Raw genomic sequence first — 21,095 nt, 5'->3', positions numbered from 1 at the left:
AAACTATTCCACATTTTCTTAAGTGTGCCCCAAACTCATGACTCAAGTATTCTCCTCCACGATCTGATCGTAGAAACTTGATTTTCCTGTCACGTTGATTTTCAACCTCACTCTGAAATTCCTTGAACTTTTCAAAGGTTTCAGACTTGTGTTTCATTAAGTAGATATACCCATACCTACTTAAATCATCAGTGAGGGTGAGAACATAACGATAGCCACCGCGAGCCTCAACACTCATTGGACCGCACACATCAGTATGTATGATTTCCAATAAGTCGGTTGCTCGCTCCATTGTTCCTGAGAACGGAGTCTTGGTCATTTTACCCATAAGGCATGGTTCGCACGTGTCAAATGATTCATAATCAAGAGACTCTAAAAGTCCATCAGCATGGAGCTTCTTCATGCGTTTGACACCTATGTGACCAAGGCGGCAGTGCCACAAATATGTGGGACTATCATTATCAGCCTTACTTCTTTTGGTACTCACATTATGAACATGTGTAGCATCATGTTCGAGATTCATAAAGAATAAACCATTCACCATAGGAGCATGACCATAAAACATATCTCTCATAAAAATGGAACAACCATTATTCTCAGATTTAAAAGAGTAGCCATCTCGAATTAAACGAGATCCCGATACAATGTTCATGCTCAAAGCTGGCACTAAATAACAATTATTAAGGTTTAAAACTAATCCCGAAGGGAGATGCAGAGGCAGCGTGCCGACGGCGATCACATTGACCTTGGAAGCATTCCTGACGCGCATCGTCACCTCGTCCTTTGCCAGTTTCCGCTTATTCCGCAGCCCCTGCTTTGAGTTACAAATGTGAGCAACTGCACCGGTATCAAATACCCAGGAGCCACTACGGGTTCGGGAGACAAGCAGACATGACCGAGACGACTCTCCGGTCAATAACCAACAGCGGGATCTGGATACCCATGTTGGCTCCCACATGCTCCACGATGATCTCATCGGATGAACCACGATGTCGAGGATTCTATCAACCCCGTACGCTATTCCCTTTGTCTATCGATATGTTACTTGCCCGAGATTTGATCGTCGGTATCCCAATACCTCGTTCAATCTCGTTACCGGCAAGTCACTTTACTCGTACCGTAATGCATGATCCCATGACCAGACACTTGGTCACTCTGAGCTCATTATGATGATGCATTACCGAGTGGGCCCAGTGATACCTCTCCGTCATACAGAGTGACAAATCCCAGTCTTGATCCATGTCACCCAACAGACACTTTCGGAGATACCCGTAGTCTACCTTTATAGTCACCCAGTTACGTTGTGACGTTTGGCATACCCAAAGCACTCCTACGGTATCCGGGAGTTACACGATCTCATGGTCTAAGGAAAAGATACTTGACATTGGAAAACTCTAGCAAACGAACTATACGATCTTGTGCTATGTTTAGGATTGGGTCTTGTCCATCACATCATTCTCCCAATGATGTGATCTCGTTATCAATGACATCCAGTGTCCATAGTCAGGAAACCATGACTATCTGTTGATCAACGAGCTAGTCAACTAGAGGCTCACTAGGGACATGTCGGTGTCTGTTATTCACACATGTATTACGATTTCCGGATAACACAATTATAGCATGAATAAAGACAATTATCATGAACAAGGAAATATAATAATAATGCTTTTATTATTGCCTCTAGGGCATATTTCCAACACTGGAGACATTTGCTGAGCATCGCCCCACGACACTCGCCAAACGTCGACCGACAACTCTATCACAGAGTCATCAACTGCGGAGGTGAGGGCCACGTGGCACACACTTTGCCGAGTACGTCTGGTTTTCATCAAGTTCTCCACAAAGGTCACCAAGTTCTGCATGTTTGGTGTTTTTCGTGCAGTACTTGATAATAAACACTAACATAACCTCCAACTAATTTTGAGCAATCCCTAAGAAAAACAATTTTCCGCAGCTCTGAAGTAAACTTTTTTTTTACTGGAAAGCTCTGGAGTAAACTTGAATACTATAGTGTAAAAAACTCTCTTATATTATGAGATGGAGGGGAGTACTTGTCAGGACCCCGACTCAATGCCACATCGATCTAGCATGTAACACCTCATATCACTTTGCGGCCTCACGCACGGTATTCCCACGGGTGTCGCCTTACCTTTGCCCGGGGCCGTTTGCGCCTTTTGGCACACATATATGATAGTGTCGCTAGCATCCATATGATAAGGAGCCCGGGCTGACATGGCTAGTCGTAAACCCAAAGTGGCACAGACTTACAGGGACATGCATCCATGACCCAGCATCGAACGTGTCGGTCATCAGCGAGTGAATCCAGGCTGTAGCACTGGGCTAGCAGGACTCCGGTGAACCGAGCTGTAGCGGGCTAACAGGACTCCGGTACTCAATGCGTGACATTTCCCCGAAGGGACAGACACTGGAACGAAGAAGGACACATGCCGGCCAGCCTAAGTGTTCCGGAGCAGTAGCAAGCTACCAAGGCTCAATGGAAACACTAGGAGACATTTCCCGGTAAGAGAGGCTACTAAAGATAAACAACTAGATAGTCAGATCCCACACATACCAAGCATTTCAATCATACACACAATATGCTCGATATGTGCAAATACAACAAGGCATCACAACATAACTCTACGACACAAGTAAGTATTCATTAGGCTCCGAGGAGCGGGATATTACAAACAAGGGTCCTACGACCCAACATTCAGAGCATACAAGTCAAAACACAAGCGGAAGCTATCATGTCTGAGTACAGACATCTATAAATGAAAAAGGCTGAGAAGCCTGACTATCTACCAAATCCTGCCGAGGCACAAGATCGTAGCTGAGGTAACAAGCTAAACGTCGAAGTCCACGCGGAACTACTAGCGAGACCGAAGTCTCTCTGCAAAAACATAAAATAGGCAAACGTGAGTACAAATGTACCCAGCAAGACTTACATCAGAACTAACTACATATGCATCATTATCAACAAAGGGATGGTGGGGGTTTAACTGCAGCAAGCCAGCTTTGACTCGGTGGCTATCCTAAACTACGACTGCAAGCAACTCTTTTGAGGTGGCGCACACGAGTCCACATATTCACCATATCAATACACCACTATGGATCCGCTCCCGTCTCCCTACGAGAACGCCATCCATAGCACTCACGCTTATCTTGCGTATTTTAGAGTATCCACTTTCACTTGTCTATGAACTGTTATAAGAAACCCAGAAGTCCTTTTCTGCGGACACGGCTATTCGAATAGATGATGTTAACCCTGCAGGGGTGTACTTCTTCATACATGTTTCCACCACTTAGCGTCTGCACACGACATGTGCTCGGCAGACTTTAAGCGAAAGCCGACGTGGGTGTAGACCACGACCTACCTAAACACTCAAGTCTCTAGTCTAGGTTTATCGCCTATTCGGGTTCCATCCATGAGGAGATCCGGCCGGAGTTTCGCTCACAGCCCCAAACGATGCGTGCAGGGTTCCCGAGATACCTAACGGGTATCCGGTACACCGGGCCACGTACCTACCGCATCACAGCCCACCCCTACGGTCAGCGCTGTCCACGGCCTCCAGTAAGCTACAAACACCAGAAACTACTTGCAACTCCTGGACAGAGGACTAGGGTGAATAAGAAGTCGAGCGGGGTCATATTTCAGGGCCCAATGCATGGTAGTAGCTGAATCATGGATCACAAACACAGAACTCAGTTCCTGAGGACGGCTTCAATGAGACAACCCACCATGTACTCCTACATGGCCTCTCACCGTTACCTTTTACCAAATCGTGTTCACACACTTAGCTCACACACAGTAGGACATGTTCACACACCTCTGATTCATCCCCGATGAATCAGACCTGACTCAACTCTAAGCAGTAGCAGGCATGACAAACAAACATGAATGAGTAGGCACAACAGGGCTCAAGCAACTCCTACTCATACTAGTGGGTTTCATCTATTTACTGTGGCAATGACAGGTCATGCAGAGGATAAAGGGGTTCAGCTACCGCAGCAAGTAACAAATGACTCGTTGTTGTCCTAATGCAGTAAAAGAGAGCAGGGCGAGAGAGTAGGATTGTATCGGAATGAACAAGGGGGGTTTTGCTTGCCTGGCACTTCTGAAGATAATATTGAGTCTTCATCAGTGTCAACGATCACATCATCGGTACATCGTCTACCGAGGGGGAACAACGCCGACAAACAAAGGAGAAACACAATCAATGCCATGCAACAATATGATGCATGAAGATGACATGGCAATATACTGTTGATTGGCCTAATGCATCTAGCAACAAGTTAAATGGGGTTGGTTTGAACACTATGTTCAAATTCAAACTCCATATGTGAGAGTTTTAATGCCATTTAATTGATTTGTGCTAAACAGAAGCTATAAGTTGTTCTAACATGCATGAAAATGGTACAGATGGATAGATTGGATTTTTCTGATCATTTTTCATATATAAATTATTTCATTTGGAGTTACGGTTGATTTTATATGATTTTTAGAAGTTTAGGCCATTTTCTGAATTTTCAGAATATTAATAATTCCAGTAATTCATTATTGCGTCAGCCTGACGTCAGTGTGACGTCAGCAGGTCAACAGGTCACTGTCCAGTCAAACCTGATAGTGGGTCCCACATGTCAGTGTAATTAGCTTAACTAAATAAATTAATATTAGATTAACTCCTAATCTAGGTTTGACCAGGGGCGGGGCCCACATGGTCAAATGGGTCAACCCCACCGGCGACATGACGCCGACGAGGCCCGAGACGGTGGCGCGGTCCGGAAACGCAGCACGGGCCACGGTTCGGGGCGCGGATGGCACCGTTGGAACCCTGGGCCTCGTCCGCGTCGGCTGGTGCTAGAGGGGTCGCCGGAGACGACCTAAATCGACGGCGGTGTCCGCTTCCGCGGCGGTCGGAGTTCGGGCGCCGACCGATTCGACGCTATGGTGCACTACGGGAGGAACTGGTGGGTGCTGCGGGCTCCTGAGGTTGTGGTGAGCACGACGATGGGCTCGGAAACGAGCTGCGGTGGCTGTGGCCACGGCCACGCCATGGCCGGCGGCGAGAAGCTCTCGGTCGCGGTGGCGCTAGTGCTAGAGGGCGAGTTAGACTGCGGGGAGAGAGGGGAAAGGCGTAGGAGCTCACAAGGGGTCGGGAGTAGAGCTCGGTGGGCTCGGGGAGGCTTCGGAGGTGGCGAGCGGGCACCGGCGATCTCGGGCGGCCGGAGATGGGGAAGATGGCGTGGGCGGCGATGCAGGGCGTCCGGCGGGGCATGGATTGGTGGAGAGGAAGAGGGGGTCGAGGCGGAGCCTCTGGGCGCAACGACGAGGCGAGGCTGTGGCTGTGGCCACGGCGACGCTCGTCGGCGGCGACGGATGCGTTCGGTGGCGGAAAGAACAGAGGAGGAGAGAGCGTTTGGGGGAGAGAGCGAGGGAGTCTAGGGGGTCGGGGCAGCGCCGAGGAGATGACACGAGGCGTCGCGGTGGCCAGGCGACGCAGGCAGGCAGCCTGGTGGCGTGGCGAGCTCGGGCGCGTGCGCCGTGTCCCTCCTCTGCCTACTGGCACGAGGAGGAAGGCGACAGGGAGGAGGAGGTGGGCTGGGCTGCTGGAGGAGCTGGGCCAGGTAAGTGGCCCAGGTGGGCTTCCTCTCTCTCTCTCTTTTCTTGTTTCAGTTTCCTATTTTTTTTCTGTTTTGTTTTGATTTAGTAAAAATACTAAACCATTTGAATAAATGCTGAAAATAATTGTGGGCACTTATGAAATTATTTCTAACAGCCCTCAACCATTATCAATATTATTTGGGCAATTAAAATATTTATAGGAATTAAATGCCCAAATGCAAATACTTAATGGATTAATTCAAAAAATCCAGAGTGACCTAGAAAATGTGCACCATTTTTGGCAGAGGTTCTGGACCAAAACAAAAATGATGAACATTTATGAAGGGCATTTTGGATTCATTGAAAAAGATTTTAGTAAACCCTAGTTGCTAAGGAGGGGGGTGCTGGGGGTTCTGTCATCCCCAATTCAACTTAAATAAAATTTAAACATGATGCAACAAAATGCAAACACTAGACAGCACCAGAAGCTAGGGATGTGACAGTACTAGTGAATAGTTTCATAACTTCAAACGAATATTAAATGCGAAGGAACTTATCCACAAACTTTAAACTAAATTCATGTAATGCAAAGCAAGCTTTCGAGCTTTCAAGCTTTCTTTAGATTTTTCTAATGAAGACCACACTCCAGAATAGTAAAGAAACCGATTAACCTTCACATTCGTTCGGTTTTGACAAGCACTCAGACAAAGAAATCTCAGACCAACTACCACTGAGAAAAGCATGGAACTATCGCACAAACCATCGTCATCAGATGCCTACTGAATGTCTGATACGGATACAGAAGTCTCACTTCTTATAAGAGTTTGATTGAAACTATATATGCTGCTATTAAACTAGGCACAGAGCCTCCGATTGATCAGCTCAGTCCATGATGTTGTCATCATCGTCATCCGGGAGGGGCATTGCCGCCGCAGCTGCTATCTCTGCCTCAATCCTGTATACAAAAGAGTTTCCCAGCATAAGAGATCAACGCAACATCACAAGGATGCAGTTTCATCAGAGGAAGTACAAGTAGTAGCCTTTAGAGTAGTGCATTGTTCACTCACTGTTGCTGTGCGGCGAGGTCGACGGTCACGTCGGCAGGGAGGAGGGCCGTCTCCTCGACGAACCGGAGCGTCATGTCCCTGCAATCGCAGTCATATATCTTATTAATTTGATTGTTCAGAATGAGCATATAACGTTACCCTATTTTGGTTGGAAAGGAGAATCTGTGTAGCACTGAGACAGTTGTGGTAAAGGTTGTGCGATGCAGCAGAAATGAGTTACCCTGAGAGCTTCCTTGCAAGGTAGAGGAAAGGCTTCTCGAAGTTGTAGTTGCTCTTGGCAGAGATCTCGTAGTACTGGAGGTTCTTCTTCCTGTGAAAGGTCACCATCTTGGCTTTCACCTGCCGGTTCTTCACGTCCACCTTGTTGCCGCACAGGACGATCGGGATGTTCTCGCACACCCTGATTGCAACAAAGGATAATTTAAGAGATGTGTCAGGTCAATTCAGGACAACTAATGAAATAGTAACTAGGTGGAGACTGGAGATATTCTGGGAGAGCATACTCTACCTGCAGATGTCTCTGTGCCAGGTGGGGACGTTCTTGTAGGTGAGTCGGGAGGTGACATCGAACATGATGATTGCGCACTGGCCATGGATGCTGAAAAACAGAAGGAGAAAGTAAGAATCCACTGTCAATGCGCACCGGCCAAAACAATGGCAGCACAAGTTTCTTGTTTTTTTGAAACGAGAGCACAAGACAAGGTATGAACCATTGTGGTCGATGACCATGCCATCTTATTTGCTTTGCTAGAAATCACAAACTCTTAACAACAGACCCTATAGTCTTACTCCTATAGTTGCTGCATGTAATCTAGTCAAACTCTCTAAGCTGCTGCAAAGCACTACCTGATGCTTACGGTAATAAGTAAGATGAGTGCTCTTGAAGAAGGCCAAACAATTAATTCCTAAGAAGCAGGCAGACAAGCTCCAAATGTGCTCTAAATACCAATGCACATGGCTCACCCGTTAAAACATCTGAACTTACTAGTATGCAGAACCATGAGTGCAGTAAGTGGTATTCCAAAACTCTGAATCAAGAATTTTGGCCTGCAGTAATGTCTACTTGTTTCTCGCAACTAATGCAAGTGATCAATTGGATACCATATCAGATGAATGAACAAGATAATACTAGTAACATCGACAAACAAGGCCTGCAGTACTAATCGGTGTAAATGTCACTATAACCAACAAGAGTACTGATTGTTCCTAGGCCAGGAATTTGGAAGCCCCATCAACTTTGCAGGTGCTAAAAGATAACTGAAAGTCTGAACCATGATCGGACGTAGATAGCATCATCTAACCATAGATTCAACGTATATAGTTGCGACTAGCTGGTTGATTTCAAGGATCTTACTAGTATCCGTCACGGAGGCCACCGAACTTCTCCTGCCCGGCGGTGTCCCAGCAGTAGAACCTGATCTTGCCGTGGCTCGTCTGGAAGTCCAGCGGCCGCACCTCCACGCCGATCGTCGCTGCAAAACACCGTTCAGATCAACAACAACAGTCAGCGACATCAAAGGCAACATCATCCTTCAACAGAAACACGAGATGCGACCGAGAGGTGGGAAGGAAGCAAACTAGAATCGTCAGCAGGTTCACTTACGTTCGTACTTCTTCTCGAACTCCCCGGTGACGTGCCTCTTCACGAACGTCGTCTTGCCGGTGCCGCCGTCGCCGACGAGGACGAGCTTGAAGCTGGGGTAGTCCACGGGCGGGGTGTTGGGGAGAGCCTGCACGCGTAATTCGTTCAGAATCGGAAATCGAAACCCATCAATCGGGCAAAACTAAGAGGCGCAAACCACGAGCAGAATCTAGAACAGCGGAAGCGCAGAAACCGCCTCGAAATTCGTCGGAAAGCAACCGCCTCGAAACAGATACGAGAAGGAGTCGAGGAGATCCACGCACCATTGCGGCCGAAGCCTCCGGAGCAGGAACCTGCGCTGGCGTCGGCGGGGCGGGGCGGAGCGAATCGGCGGGGCGGAGGGGTTCGGAGAGGGAGAGCGACGGGCTTCGGCGGCGATGCGAGCGCGCGTGTCTGACGGACGAGGGAGAGGGGCCGCCGCGGCCGCGGTATATATATGGCGTCGTCCGCTTCGATTCTAAGCTACCACCTGCGAGCCGCGGTTGCCGGTGGCCGCCATGGCTTAGCTTGAGACCTAAGCAGGCTTTCCCACCGTGCGATGTGAACGTACACGTGATCCAGGCCGTCCATCTGTGTGTCGGTCGGTTGTTAGCGTGGGATGTAAGCTGTGTCGCGTGCGGCGCGACGCGACTCGTCCAGGGCCAGTCGAGACCGGTACGGGAAATTAGTAGCGTCGCCTTCACGCAGTCCCGGCGCTTCGGCATTGCCTTGACTCCGGTCTTCCAAGGTTTGAAAATAGCGTTCTGAAAAGTGGAAATAGCGTAAGTTTATAAAAATACAGAATCGTTTTTCTATAGATATACACATAGATATATCGAAGTGTTTTCTAAGAAACACTGCACATTTTTATCTAACTAGTAGAATGCCCGTGTGTTGCTACGGGCCTTTTTTGAGTATTCATACTTACCAGTGAACATTTTTTAGTAGATAAACTCCAATGAGACCCCGTCATATATCACTCCAAGTGACAACGGTTTTTAGCGAGAAAAGAACTTGTAACTCACGCATGATCAAACGTTGCAACAGTCGTCAGTACTCGAAAGAGTGACTTCATGCCCATAAAAATTACATATGAGTCCAACACCAAGTGATTTGTTGTAATATGATACTTTTTACCCACATATGTGTATCTACTTGAAACAGTTTACACCATCATTCACAAGGAAGGCCTAGCAGAAGGTTTAGAGAACCTATTTGGCCACTTATCAATGGAGGAACTTTACTAATGCAATTCAGCAACATGAAGTACATGCACACGGTAAAATCTATAATCAATTAAAAAAATATACAAAATGCTTTTTTTTTGTTTGTCTTTGTTACTTTGCCTCTCCTCTGGTGCTTAGCATGGCCAATGCAATCAGCCCCAAGGAGAAGCATTCCTTCGATGGAAGTACACTTTTCTCAACTCAACCTCCTTGCCGTGATGGTCTGTCGATACTGTTTCACCTGCAATATTTTGATCGTGCCAATGTCATTATAAGTTTACAACAGTTGCATGGGGTCATTAGGATAATGAGGTTAAAGAAATGTGTGTAGTTTGTCAGGAAAAGGTCGTTGTGGGTCCTACTTGGCCATCTTCTTGTAGTGGATTGTAATGCTGAAGGGAGCCCATTCTCCACTGTCAGAGGCCACCAGGTAGCCGACGACATCGACGCTCGGTAACTCTAGCCCAACCGCCGCTACCTATGCATTGCCAAAGAATAAAGAAGACACTGTCAAACATTTGTTATATTTCATAAATGTGAGTTAAATCTTTTTCATGCTTAGTTCCTCCTCGGCGGTTGTCATATCCCTTCAAACCATCTTCTACTTAAGAAGACAAGTGGCATATTTTTCTCCACCCTTCCTTCCCCTCTACATCTGCTCTCTTCATCCGCACTTTCATCCTTGGCAGGTTATCTCTTCAATCCTCCTCTAATTTTGAGAAGACAAGTCACATGTTTTTCTCCACCCCTCGTTTTCCTACACATCATCCACCTTTCTCTAGCACTGTTGCCGTTTCAAAATATTTCATCTTGCTCTACAATCTTAAAAGGAACATTATCTTGAAAGCATAGGGAAATTTTCTATCTGGTATGCTTTCCGTAATAGGAGCAGCACCGCATATCATGAACTTGGAGCAAGATAAGCAATAGGACATGAAGCATTAAAACAAACATCAGACGATATATGTAAGTGATGTCGAATGTACATAGGTGGCCAAAAATTGGAAATTTTAGTTGAAATTATTTCCTTTTTAAGCGCCCATTTGTTTCAACGGAACAAAAATAACAATAAGATAACAAAAAATATAAATAGACATCGAATGACAAAAAGTGTCTTCATCTTCCTTGCCCTTCATCGCTAACCACATTGCACCCCTTTGTTATGTTCATCCTTGTCACTCATCTACTTCATCGCTAATGCAAGAACACCGGATCAGCAATCAGACCATTCCATCACAAGGTGTAGTAATAAAAATAAAATAAATGGAATGCAACAATTATATAGAGAAAGCTAACCTGAATGCCAGCATAGCTACACAGGTAGAAATCAAACTCGAAATCTTGGCAAATATGTGAATAGAGCAATTTAAGGACATCAAGATTAAATAAGATGAACTGCCACAATAGAAAATGAAAAGGCTAATGCACTCAAACAACTACTTCAACCTAAACATGGAACAAAACAACTCGTCTAACACACACATACAATAATTGAACACTAAGTTATTGTTTAACATGGAGAAAGTGGAAAAATATCTCAGTCAAAAACAGAACTCGCACCTGAATAAGCATGGTGAATTAAATATCTTCAGAAAGAGGTCACTCCTTCACACAGTAACAGGCCATTGTTATTCGTTCGGCTAGCAAAAGATTATCCATATATTTCTTGAGCACACAAAGGGCATGTAAGTAATGCTAACTTTAGAAAATGCTAATGTGCACAAAATCATTTTTTGTAGATAATATGTTACAAATCAAACCAATCTTTTTAGGGTTCTATTATGAATCCAACAAGCTAGAGAATATACCAGGGTTTTTTTCCTTATAGAGTGGAGGCACAGTAGAGGAAATTGACATGATTTTTTGTAGCAATTCCATATAGAGCAGTTCACTGACTTAACCTGGTCTTCCTCCATCTCCCTTGGGTCACCTTGTCGTGCTCAGCAATCATCGACAGACGCTTGGCCGCAACCGTGTGCAGCCGTACACCAGAGCCAATGCAAAGATGAGAGTAGAACTGAGATATTTACGCGGGTGTCGCGCTTCACGCGGTCCTTGATATTTAAAATATCCTTCATAAGTATCATCCAACACACAATACAAACATGACAACTCCTTCTATCAAAGTTGTACAAAAAAGCCGGAGTAATCGCAAATTAAACGTCTCTGAGAAAATATGGAGCAAATGGAAATTAAACACAATGGAAAATTATATAAGTTATTAAGGTTATGATTTCTTTACGCATCTATTGAGAAGTAGTGTAAAGTACTGTCTAACTCCACGGATTTACAATTGTGTTACTATTAAGTCCAGTGTGACTGATGAGCAATAGTAGAGCGGTGGTGACACAGTGTTGACATGGAGTAAGGGATGTTTGCAACCATATGAGAAAAAAATATGAAGATCCATTCATAAAGGATCTAAAGTCTTATCAACAACCTGCGAACTGCAATGCGAGAAGATGCAGCAAGAAAAAGGAGATGTCCTGTGGAAGGTTTTGTGTCTGGCACTCATGGTAATTTCTATTATCGTTTTAAGTAATATTTGTATTATTTGTAGGCATTTTTCGTGCTTGATTGGAAACGTTCCAGGTGGCGTTAAAATTTTTCAAAGTGGAAAAAGTTGAACGTTTTTATTTACTGACAGGCTCGGTTTGTCTAATTATCAAGATGAATCATTTTTGCAGCGGCGATGGAACAAAAAGGAAATATACATTCAAGCGAGCAGCAATTTTTTATAGATGGAACACTCAGTCAAGAGTGGTTACTGAAACACGGAACATGTACTTGTTGAAGCAAATCACTTTTCTTGTAGTTTTAACTTCTAGCATCACATTGAAACTCGTAGGTTGGATAGGTAGAAGTAAGTTAGCTTGTGCAATTCATAGAGTACACATGGCAGTCATATTGGCATTACAGATCAAATAGCAACAGTCTGAAGCCATATAGAGGGAACATAGTGTTACACCATCAGTACAGAAGATACACTGGTGCCTACTGAGACCATTAGTACAGAAGATACACTGGAACGTACTGAGTTTTCATTATTACAACTAAGAAAACGATAGCAAAAGGTAGAAAGGATTTCTTCTTAGAAGAGGAAATACCTTATTAGCCTGTAGAAGTGTAGTGGGTGTTCTCGCAGTAGATAAAAGAGAGCTAGCTTCTGAATATTCTGTATGATCAGCTGACCGTTGATTGCTGCTATTATCTTGCTCATTTGCCTGAATAATGAATGTAGTAAACACTTATAACACTCACATGAGTTATCACATAAGCAGCACCTAAAAATGAAGGGGAGGATATTGATTACTGATTACCTCTTCCCATCTGTAACACTACTCCAGGGACCTCCTTTATAAAAAATAAGAAGGAATATTATTCCAGATTTTTTTTAGTGCAGTCATTTTGCAAGGACCATACAATTTAGGGTAGTTCTGCAACTTGCTTTATAAGAAATAAAAAGGAATGTTATTCCAGACTTTTTTAGTGCAATCATTGTGCAAAGAGCATACAATTTATGGCAGTTCCGCAACTTGCTTTATAAGAAATAAAAAGGAATGTTATTCCAGACTTTTTTAGTGCAATCATTTTGCAAAGAGCATACAATTTATGGCAGTTCCGCAACTCTTTTTTGTGCATAAATGTTACAAAAACATTTAGTAACTTTTTGATGGAACTTCTAGTAGTATCTTAATTATGTGTTTAGCCAATCCCTAATGAAGAGTGACATAAAACATGTCATTGCCTACTTTTGCTATATCTTGGCGGAATCCATTTCACGCATAGAAAGTTCAATTTTATTAGCGAGCTTTAGTTCAAGAAAATCTGCACAATCAAGTTCCATTGAAATACCTCCTATTGACCTTCACAATATTTTAACTTGCAAAGGATGTATGCAATAACCAGCTTCTTGTCAGGCTGGTGGCAAGCCACAAACAACATGGAAGATCGGCAAAATTCAACAACCAACGGAGCCTCGGCTAACTGCAAAAGCCCACCAGATCCAGAGAGCTCAGGGGAGGGGACGATGGTAGCGGCAGCCGGAAGAAGTAGTGATGGCAGTGATAGACATGCACCACTATCTCTCTCATCTACATACAACAGATATTAAGTATTGGTTCAAGGAATCAATTCACACAAGTACGACGACTTCAAAGAACACACTCCTCATTTGATTACAGCGTAGTGACCTAAAGAAATTAAAATTATGGATATAAAACAGTGTCCTACCAATGTTTTAATTTTTACAGATTCCATGGTTCATTTCTTCACTAAGGACCTGTTGTTAGATAAGCAACAAGTTGTTAGCTTCACGTGAAGGCAATTAATATTCGATAACAGGGTGATAAGAAAAAGCACGCCTGTTAGTCCAGAACTCTGTTTTCTTTTTCTTAATCAGGTACTGAATAGATTTGTGACATATACCCCCAAACATATGGTTGTGGGAGCATAGAAAAAATTCATTAGGAAATCTTAACATGTTTTCACCAATATCAACAACAACAACAACAAAGCCTTTAGTCCCAAACAAGTTGGGGTAGGCTAGAGGTGAAACCCATAAGATCTCGCAACCAACTCATGGCTCTGGCACATGGATAGCAAGCTTCCACGCACCCCTGTCCATAGCTAGCTCTTTGTCGATACTCCAATCCTTCAGGTCTCTCTTAACGGACTCCTCCCATGTCAAAATCGGTCGACCCCGCCCTCTCTTGACATTCTTCGCACGCTTTAGCCGTCCGCTATGCACTGGAGCTTCTGGAGGCCTGCGCTGAATATGCCCAAACCATCTCAAACGATGTTGGACAAGCTTCTCCTCAATTGATGCTACCCCAACTCTATCTCATATATCATCATTCCGGACTCGATCCTTCCTCGTGTGGCCACACATCCATCTCAACATACGCATCTCCGCCACACCTAACTGTTGAACATGTCGCCTTTTAGTCGGCCAACACTCCGCGCCATACAACATTGCGGGTCGAACCGCCGTCCTGTAGAACTTGCCTTTTAGCTTTTGTGGCACTCTCTTGTCACAGAGAATGCCAGAAGCTTGGCGCCACTTCATCCATCCGGCTTTGATTCGATGGTTCACATCTTCATCAATACCCCCATCCTCCTGCAACATTGACCCCAAATACCGAAAGGTGTCCTTCCGAGGTACCACCTGGCCATCAAGGCTAACCTCCTCCTCCTCACAGCTAGTAGTACTGAAACCGCACATCATGTACTCGGTTTTAGTTCTACTAAGCCTAAACCCTTTCGATTCCAAGGTTTGTCTCCATAACTCTAACTTCCTATTTACCCCCGTCCGACTATCGTCAACTAGCACCACATCATCCGCAAAGAGCATACACCATGGGATATCTCCTTGTATACCCCTTGTGACCTCATCCATCACCAATGCAAAAAGATAAGGGCTCAAAGCTGACCCCTGATGCAGTCCTATCTTAATCGGGAAGTCATCGGTGTCGACATCACTTGTTCGAACACTTGTCACAACATTATTGTACATGTCCTTGATGAGGGTAATGTACTTTGCTAGGACTTTGTGTTTCTCCAAGGCCCACCACATGACATTCCGCGGTATCTTATCATAGGCCTTCTCCAAGTCAATGAACACCACATGCAAGTCCTTCTTATGCTCCCTATATCTCTCCATAAGTTGTCGTACCAAGAAAATGGCTTCCATGGTCGACCTCCCAGGCATGAAACCAAACTGATTTTTGGTCACGCTTGTCATTCTTCTTAAGCGGTGCTCAATGACTCTCTCCCATAGCTTCATTGTATGGCTCATCAGCTTAATTCCACGGTAATTAGTACAACTCTGAACATCCCCCTTGTTCTTGAAGATTGGTACTAATATACTCCGTCTCCATTCTTCTGGCATCTTGTTTGCCCGAAAAATGAGGTTGAAAAGCTTGGTTAGCCATACTATCGCTATGTCCCCGAGACCTTTCCACACCTCAATGGGGATACAATCAGGGCCCATCGCCTTGCCTCCTTTCATCCTTTTTAAAGCCTCCTTCACCTCAGACTCCTGGATGCGCCGCACAAAACGCATGCTGGTCTCATCAAAGGAGTCATTCAGTTCAATGGTAAAACTCTCATTCTCCCCATTGAACAGCTTGTCGAAGTACTCCCGCCATCTATGCTTAATCTCTTCGTCCTTCACCAAGAGTTGGCCTGCTCCGTCCTTGATGCATTTGACTTGGCCAATATCCCTCGTCTTCCTCTCCCGGATCTTAGCCATCTTATAGATGTCCCTTTCACCTTCCTTCGTGCCTAACCGTTGGTAGAGGTCCTCATATGCCCGACCCCTTGCTTCACCAACAGCTCGCTTTGCGGCCTTCTTCGCCATCTTGTACTTCTCTATGTTGTCTGCACTCCTATCCAGGTATAGGCGTCTGAAGCAATCTTTCTTCTCTTTAAGCGCCTTCTGGACATCATCATTCCACCACCATGTTTTCACCAATATATTTAAGGTTAAAATTTATAAGGTAAATGGAATAATATGAATACACAAAACAAAATAAAAAACCAGTCTCAGTGTCCTTAGCTAACTCTAAAGACCATGCTCTACTGCCCAAACAATGACAACTTATTTTTCCCCTTAATCACTCATACATACAAATAGACCATGTACTCGACAATCCCACGAAAAGTACATTTGTCTCTCGAGCAAGAGTAGTACATTTTTATGCATGCTTGTCATTTTGTACCCTTCGTGGAACCATGACAGCTTGCATAATCGTGGCTGGCTAAACCAGTATATCTTCAGTCAAAGCAAACAAAACACACACACATGTATATACAGACATATCTTATCTAGCAATTGTATGCATATTTGGATAAAACATCCCAAGAACTCGGTACAAACCTTTCAAGGAAAAAAAAACAAAAATATATTGGATATATAAAAGGATAAAGGAGACATCAATGGAGTAAGGGATTGAATGTCTTACCTAAGAGAAATTACAAACAGACAGGAAGCATGTCCTGCAGCGAAAAACATGCATAAAAGGCAAGGACCCTAAAACAAAATAAGAAGATGGCCCAATGGGCAGTCAGTCCCGAACCAATATAAAGATTTGTTTCTTTCCTGCCCTCACAAAACTGCATTATGTGTGCACTTAATATTTATTTCTCCATTAAACATCAGGATCATATTTAGTAAGAAGCAGAGAACATGCACCCATATGTAAATACATTTGAGATTTTGAGTAAACATGATGCGGATTATTTTATGCCTGTAATGAGGAAACTTGAAGATTACACTATTCCTATATGGGATATTTTACATATCCGGCTGAAACCTACAAACAGAGCAATGGTTTCTATTGTAAAGTAAATTGTCAATCTAAAATGTCAACTCAAATTCAATAAGCATAAATGAGCCATAGTTATATGTCATACATTTAGACTGGGCAACAATAAGAGATCCAACACAAAGAGTCTGCATGTTTTTGCAAGGATACATTGTAGAACAATAGATGATATCTAACATTGATGATACGACAACGTAGATTTTATCTAACATAAACATCTATACAAACAGAGCAAGAGCATGACGAACTGAGATATGCCTTTGCTTATTCTTTTACTCCCAGTGGCAAGCAACATAATATGATCTGAAAGCATTTAGTTTTCAAAAATTCCGATAGCATCGACGTTCCACCATAAATTGTTATCGATTGTCAGAGTTCCTCAACACCAAAGAGGGACACGACAGCATAAAAAATTAATGATGAAAGGATAATCAATATACTGCAAAACATTATGAATTGTGCCAACTAATTAGATCTCTTTCAACAGAATTTATAAATTAACAAAAGGATTGTATCTGACCAAATGGCTTGTACATGTATTACATAATTAACGATAACTATACAGAAGTAGAAGAGCAAAGCAGATGAAAGGCATGGTAGACATAATAAAAATGTTCAGTTCTGATCACTCGCAACCTCTCAGAAAATCTAGATAGGTGCCTTCCTAACTAAATATGACTTAGAAAAGGAAGATTCACTAATGGAGAAGAAAAAACATCATTGTCATGCGTGCTTGCATATTTGGTTCATTGGACCCAGGTGCTGCTCATAAAAGTGGATTTGCAAGCATTTAAAACCTTCTGCTCTCTGTACCACATTTTAAAGATAGATATACATAACCTTGTGAAAAAAATGTTCATCACATTTTTTCTCTTCCAGATGTTAGATAGATACTACAACCTAACAATTTTTCATAAATCAATTGCAGTAGTTAAAATGCTAATCAATGAATTATAGGTATCAATAGTTAAAATGCAGGTTTGAACGTATCAGCATACCATAGAGACGGAGAAGAAAAGACTTCACCTCAGTCCCCTTATCCTGCCCTTGCTCCTATGTTGATTTGGCACCAGCCTCTCTAGCAGACAAAGAATCCCTGTCAATAACAGCCTCTCAAGTCTCAAAGTACACACTAAGAAAATCCTTATCAAGTAATTTTCTTGTTTCCATAATCGATCATGAACCTACTGTAGCAGCATGACCAGTCAATTCACATTAGTAGTGCACACACAGAAATACATAGCAGATACTCTTACCATCTCTCACACATATGATGGTCACATGTTGTTTGCTTCTGATCATAGGCAGTCCTCTCCCGCAAACAAATACATCTTTACGAATTGGGCTGCATATAATTAGGAGAAAGTTATGGACCTCAAGGTGGTTGCAGAAATTTATCAGTTCAATCTTCCTTCCACCACTGGTAAGACATACGAAAAAATTGCTTAGCTGTGAATTTCATCCAGCATCTAACAAATTCAGAGTAAAACTTGAGAACACAACATCATGTAATTAACTCATACAGGGGACCAAGATGACAATCGTGGATCAGGACTATAGTAGTAAGGGGACCAAGATGACATTCGTGGCCTCACACAGCCAGTGACGGTGATCTTTGAACCCCACTTATGGGGTCGTGCAATGCAACCACACCACCGGCCATCGGATCGGATCGGAACAGATGGAAATAGAAGAGAATAAGGAAACCAACTCTTCTGGTCCAATTGACCATGGGCGAGCCTCAAGTTGTTGAATCTATACGACCTGACAAAAGAGGATGACATGGGAGGACTAACAAAACAAACAAACGGCCTGACAGGGACATGTATCACGGTGCCCTACAAACAGCAAAAAGTAAATGTGTTTACATGCCATTATTTTCTCTTCCAACTTGTGTGGAAAACAGTGGAGAGACTATCAATTGTCATATTATTATTTTGCACTGATGTAAAAAGGGCAACCTGGTGCATGTAGCTCCCGCTTGCGCAGGGTCCAGGGAAGGGTCCGACCACTTTGGGTCTATAGTACGCAGCCTTTCCCTACATTTCTGTAAGAGGCTGTTTCCAGGACTTGAACCCATGACCTCATGGTCACAAGGCAGCAGCTTTACCACTGCGCCAAGGCTCCCCTTCATTATTTTGCACTGATGTGCCTGAAGAAATTCACCTGTGGACTCGGCTTGCTTGTGACATTTTATCCAATAAAAACACAACTCATGCAAAAATCAGTAACTGGAACCTGCCAATTTTTTTTCAAGAAAATCAATATGACCAAGCATGACACACACACACACATGCTCAATGCCTCCTATGCAGAATTATATAAAAAAAAAGATTGATTACAAAGATCAGTAATTTGAAGTTCGTTAAGTATGATGCAGAAATCATGAGGCGCGAATGCTTCTGTGTTCTCCCTGAAATTTTCAGATACAAAGAAAAATTATGTTGGCGTACAACAAAGTTAGCCAAAATTGTAAGATATTACTCCTCCTCCATCGACTTTTTCTATAACAAAACACCGAAATACAAACCAAAATTAGGAGAAACAGAATCAGAACCGAACAGTGGGGTTAAGATCGTTGGTCCTGTCGATAGTCTCCTAAAGTTCTCCGTCTGAAATCTGAACCCAATGTCCGCTGCAAACAAAACCACATAAATCACACTTCAGTTAGAGCCAAATGTCCGCAGCAGTACTACTCTAGGAGAAACGCATGTGTGAGAGGGGATATATGTCAGCGTGTAGGCATGGGCATACTTCACGTTGGGTACCGGATGGAGACCCTGTCCGCGGCGTCGATGAAGTCCAACGTGATGAGGAATTTCATCCCCTCCTTGCGGACCTTGAGCCACTCATCACGCGTCACCATCTTCTACAAATACATGATGGAGGTCGGGGCAGGAGTTGACTGACACCGCGATGATGGCTGTGACGGTCGTGAGAGGGAGGGATGTGTGGGGGAGGGGCAGAATTGAGGCGTTGGCGGTAGAGAAAACCAGGGACAGCCGGACCAGAGGGCCTAGCCGCCGACATGGAACACAAGGAAGAAGCGACACGAAGATTGCGTGCACATTAGGTTTCGGGTGAGGGCAGATACGGGAACGACAACGGCGAGGCCGGAGACGATGAACGCCCGTGCGATCTGGAGAGACGGCTGCAGCCATCCCGACGGCGACGGCGGCGATCCGAGGCGACGAGACGTTGGCGGCGATTCCGACGGCGACGGCGGCGATCCGGATGACGGCGAAGGCAGCGATCCGGGGCGGTGACGGCGGCGATCCGGAGAGGGGTGGCGGCGATCCGGAGGACGTTGGGCTGGTCGACAAGCTCACGTGTGGCGGCGGCACAGGAACCCTAGCGCGTGCGAGGGTATCAAGGAGAGGATGGTTGGGCGAGTCTACTGGATCGAGGGGATCGATCTGCTGTGAGAACGAGGGATCGATCTGTTGTGGGAACGAGGGATCGATTTCAGGGTTTTTTTTCGCACCGGTTTATTTCGATGGAGGGTAGAGCAGAAGTGGTAGGATGACGAAAAAGAAGATGATGGGAGGATGACGAAAATAAACCAGCGAAAATAAACCGTGCAGACTATTCACCAAGTGCTCTATTAGGATAGAGAGATAAATCCAAATAGCCATTTAGTATTAATTAGTGATGAAATGTTTAGATAAGTGTCGTACCTGTGGCACCGCCCTGACATTTTTACAACTAAAATTGCCATACGAAAAAAATATAATTGAAACTTGCCATCCAAACAAAAAGTTGCCATGCTTCACAATTAAAGTTGCCATCCTTGATATCTAAACTTGCCATCAAAAAACGTCAGGGTAAAATTGTTTCGTACCACATGTGTGTCACTTATCAGGGTTCATATTTGAAGAAATTCACTGATGATGTTGGGAGATAATACATTCTGTATGATTAATTCTAATTCTAGGCATTACTGAAATATAACCTATGAGTGTGGCTAGATCTCATGCGACTGAAAGTCTCAGTCGAGTGACACAACAAATAGAAAAATTAGAAGAAAATTTTGCATCGATCTTCATGTAAGACCTTACGAGTATTCTCTGATAGCAACCGCACTTGGTCTCTGCATCAACATAATGTTAAGAACCGGTTGACATGTGAAAAATGCACACAACAAAATTATTAAAAAAAGGCATGACAACCTAATTACACGTTGAAGCTATCAATGGCACCCAATAAGTAACAACAACGATCCTCGCCCTTGGCAACACACAAACTATA

At 44.0% G+C, this 21,095-nt stretch overlaps 1 protein-coding gene and 1 long non-coding RNA gene across 8 annotated transcripts; both read right to left on the bottom strand.

The window, feature by feature from the left end:
• Positions 1 to 6,167: 6,167 nt before the first annotated feature.
• LOC123160812 (GTP-binding nuclear protein Ran-3) lies at positions 6,168 to 9,033 on the bottom strand. The gene is made up of 7 exons (XM_044578647.1): positions 8,578 to 9,033; positions 8,276 to 8,402; positions 8,027 to 8,144; positions 7,181 to 7,270; positions 6,893 to 7,072; positions 6,673 to 6,750; positions 6,168 to 6,560 (listed from the first exon to the last, which is right to left on the bottom strand). Exons 1-7 carry the CDS (start codon positions 9,016 to 9,018, stop codon positions 6,488 to 6,490), a joined length of 1,107 nt encoding a protein of 368 aa, XP_044434582.1. The 5' UTR covers positions 9,019 to 9,033; the 3' UTR covers positions 6,168 to 6,487.
• A 356-nt stretch (positions 9,034 to 9,389) lies between these two features.
• LOC123155508 (uncharacterized) lies at positions 9,390 to 20,306 on the bottom strand. 7 transcript variants are annotated; one of them, XR_006477466.1, is made up of 6 exons: positions 19,602 to 20,306; positions 18,104 to 19,482; positions 16,485 to 17,925; positions 12,627 to 13,801; positions 9,882 to 11,573; positions 9,390 to 9,760 (listed from the first exon to the last, which is right to left on the bottom strand). It is a non-coding gene; the product is annotated as an uncharacterized lncRNA (long non-coding RNA). The 7 variants fall into 7 exon arrangements; XR_006477471.1 differs by having other exon boundaries at positions 9,882 to 12,966; positions 13,375 to 13,801; positions 19,602 to 20,305; XR_006477468.1 differs by having other exon boundaries at positions 9,882 to 12,743; positions 12,840 to 13,801; positions 19,602 to 20,304.
• Positions 20,307 to 21,095: the final 789 nt, after the last annotated feature.

Source organism: Triticum aestivum, chromosome 7B, assembly GCF_018294505.1.
Source record: "Triticum aestivum cultivar Chinese Spring chromosome 7B, IWGSC CS RefSeq v2.1, whole genome shotgun sequence".
Lineage (NCBI taxonomy): Eukaryota > Viridiplantae > Streptophyta > Magnoliopsida > Poales > Poaceae > Triticum > Triticum aestivum.
The sequence above is the reverse complement of the archived record's forward strand: the minus strand, read 5'-3'. Positions and strand labels throughout refer to the sequence as shown.

What these genes read in the sequence shown, in the direction of transcription:
- LOC123160812 (XM_044578647.1), bottom strand. Translation starts at nt 9,018, where the DNA reads ATGCCGAAGCGCCGGGACTGCGTGAAGGCGACGCTACTAATTTCCCGT. An exon ending in GGCCTCCGTGACGGATACTA is followed by an intron (nt 7,271 to 8,026) that starts GTAAGATCCTTG and finishes TCTGTTTTTCAG; the next exon opens with CATCCATGGCCAGTGCGCAA. An exon ending in GACCTCGCCGCACAGCAACA is followed by an intron (nt 6,561 to 6,672) that starts GTGAGTGAACAA and finishes TTTTGTATACAG; the next exon opens with GATTGAGGCAGAGATAGCAG.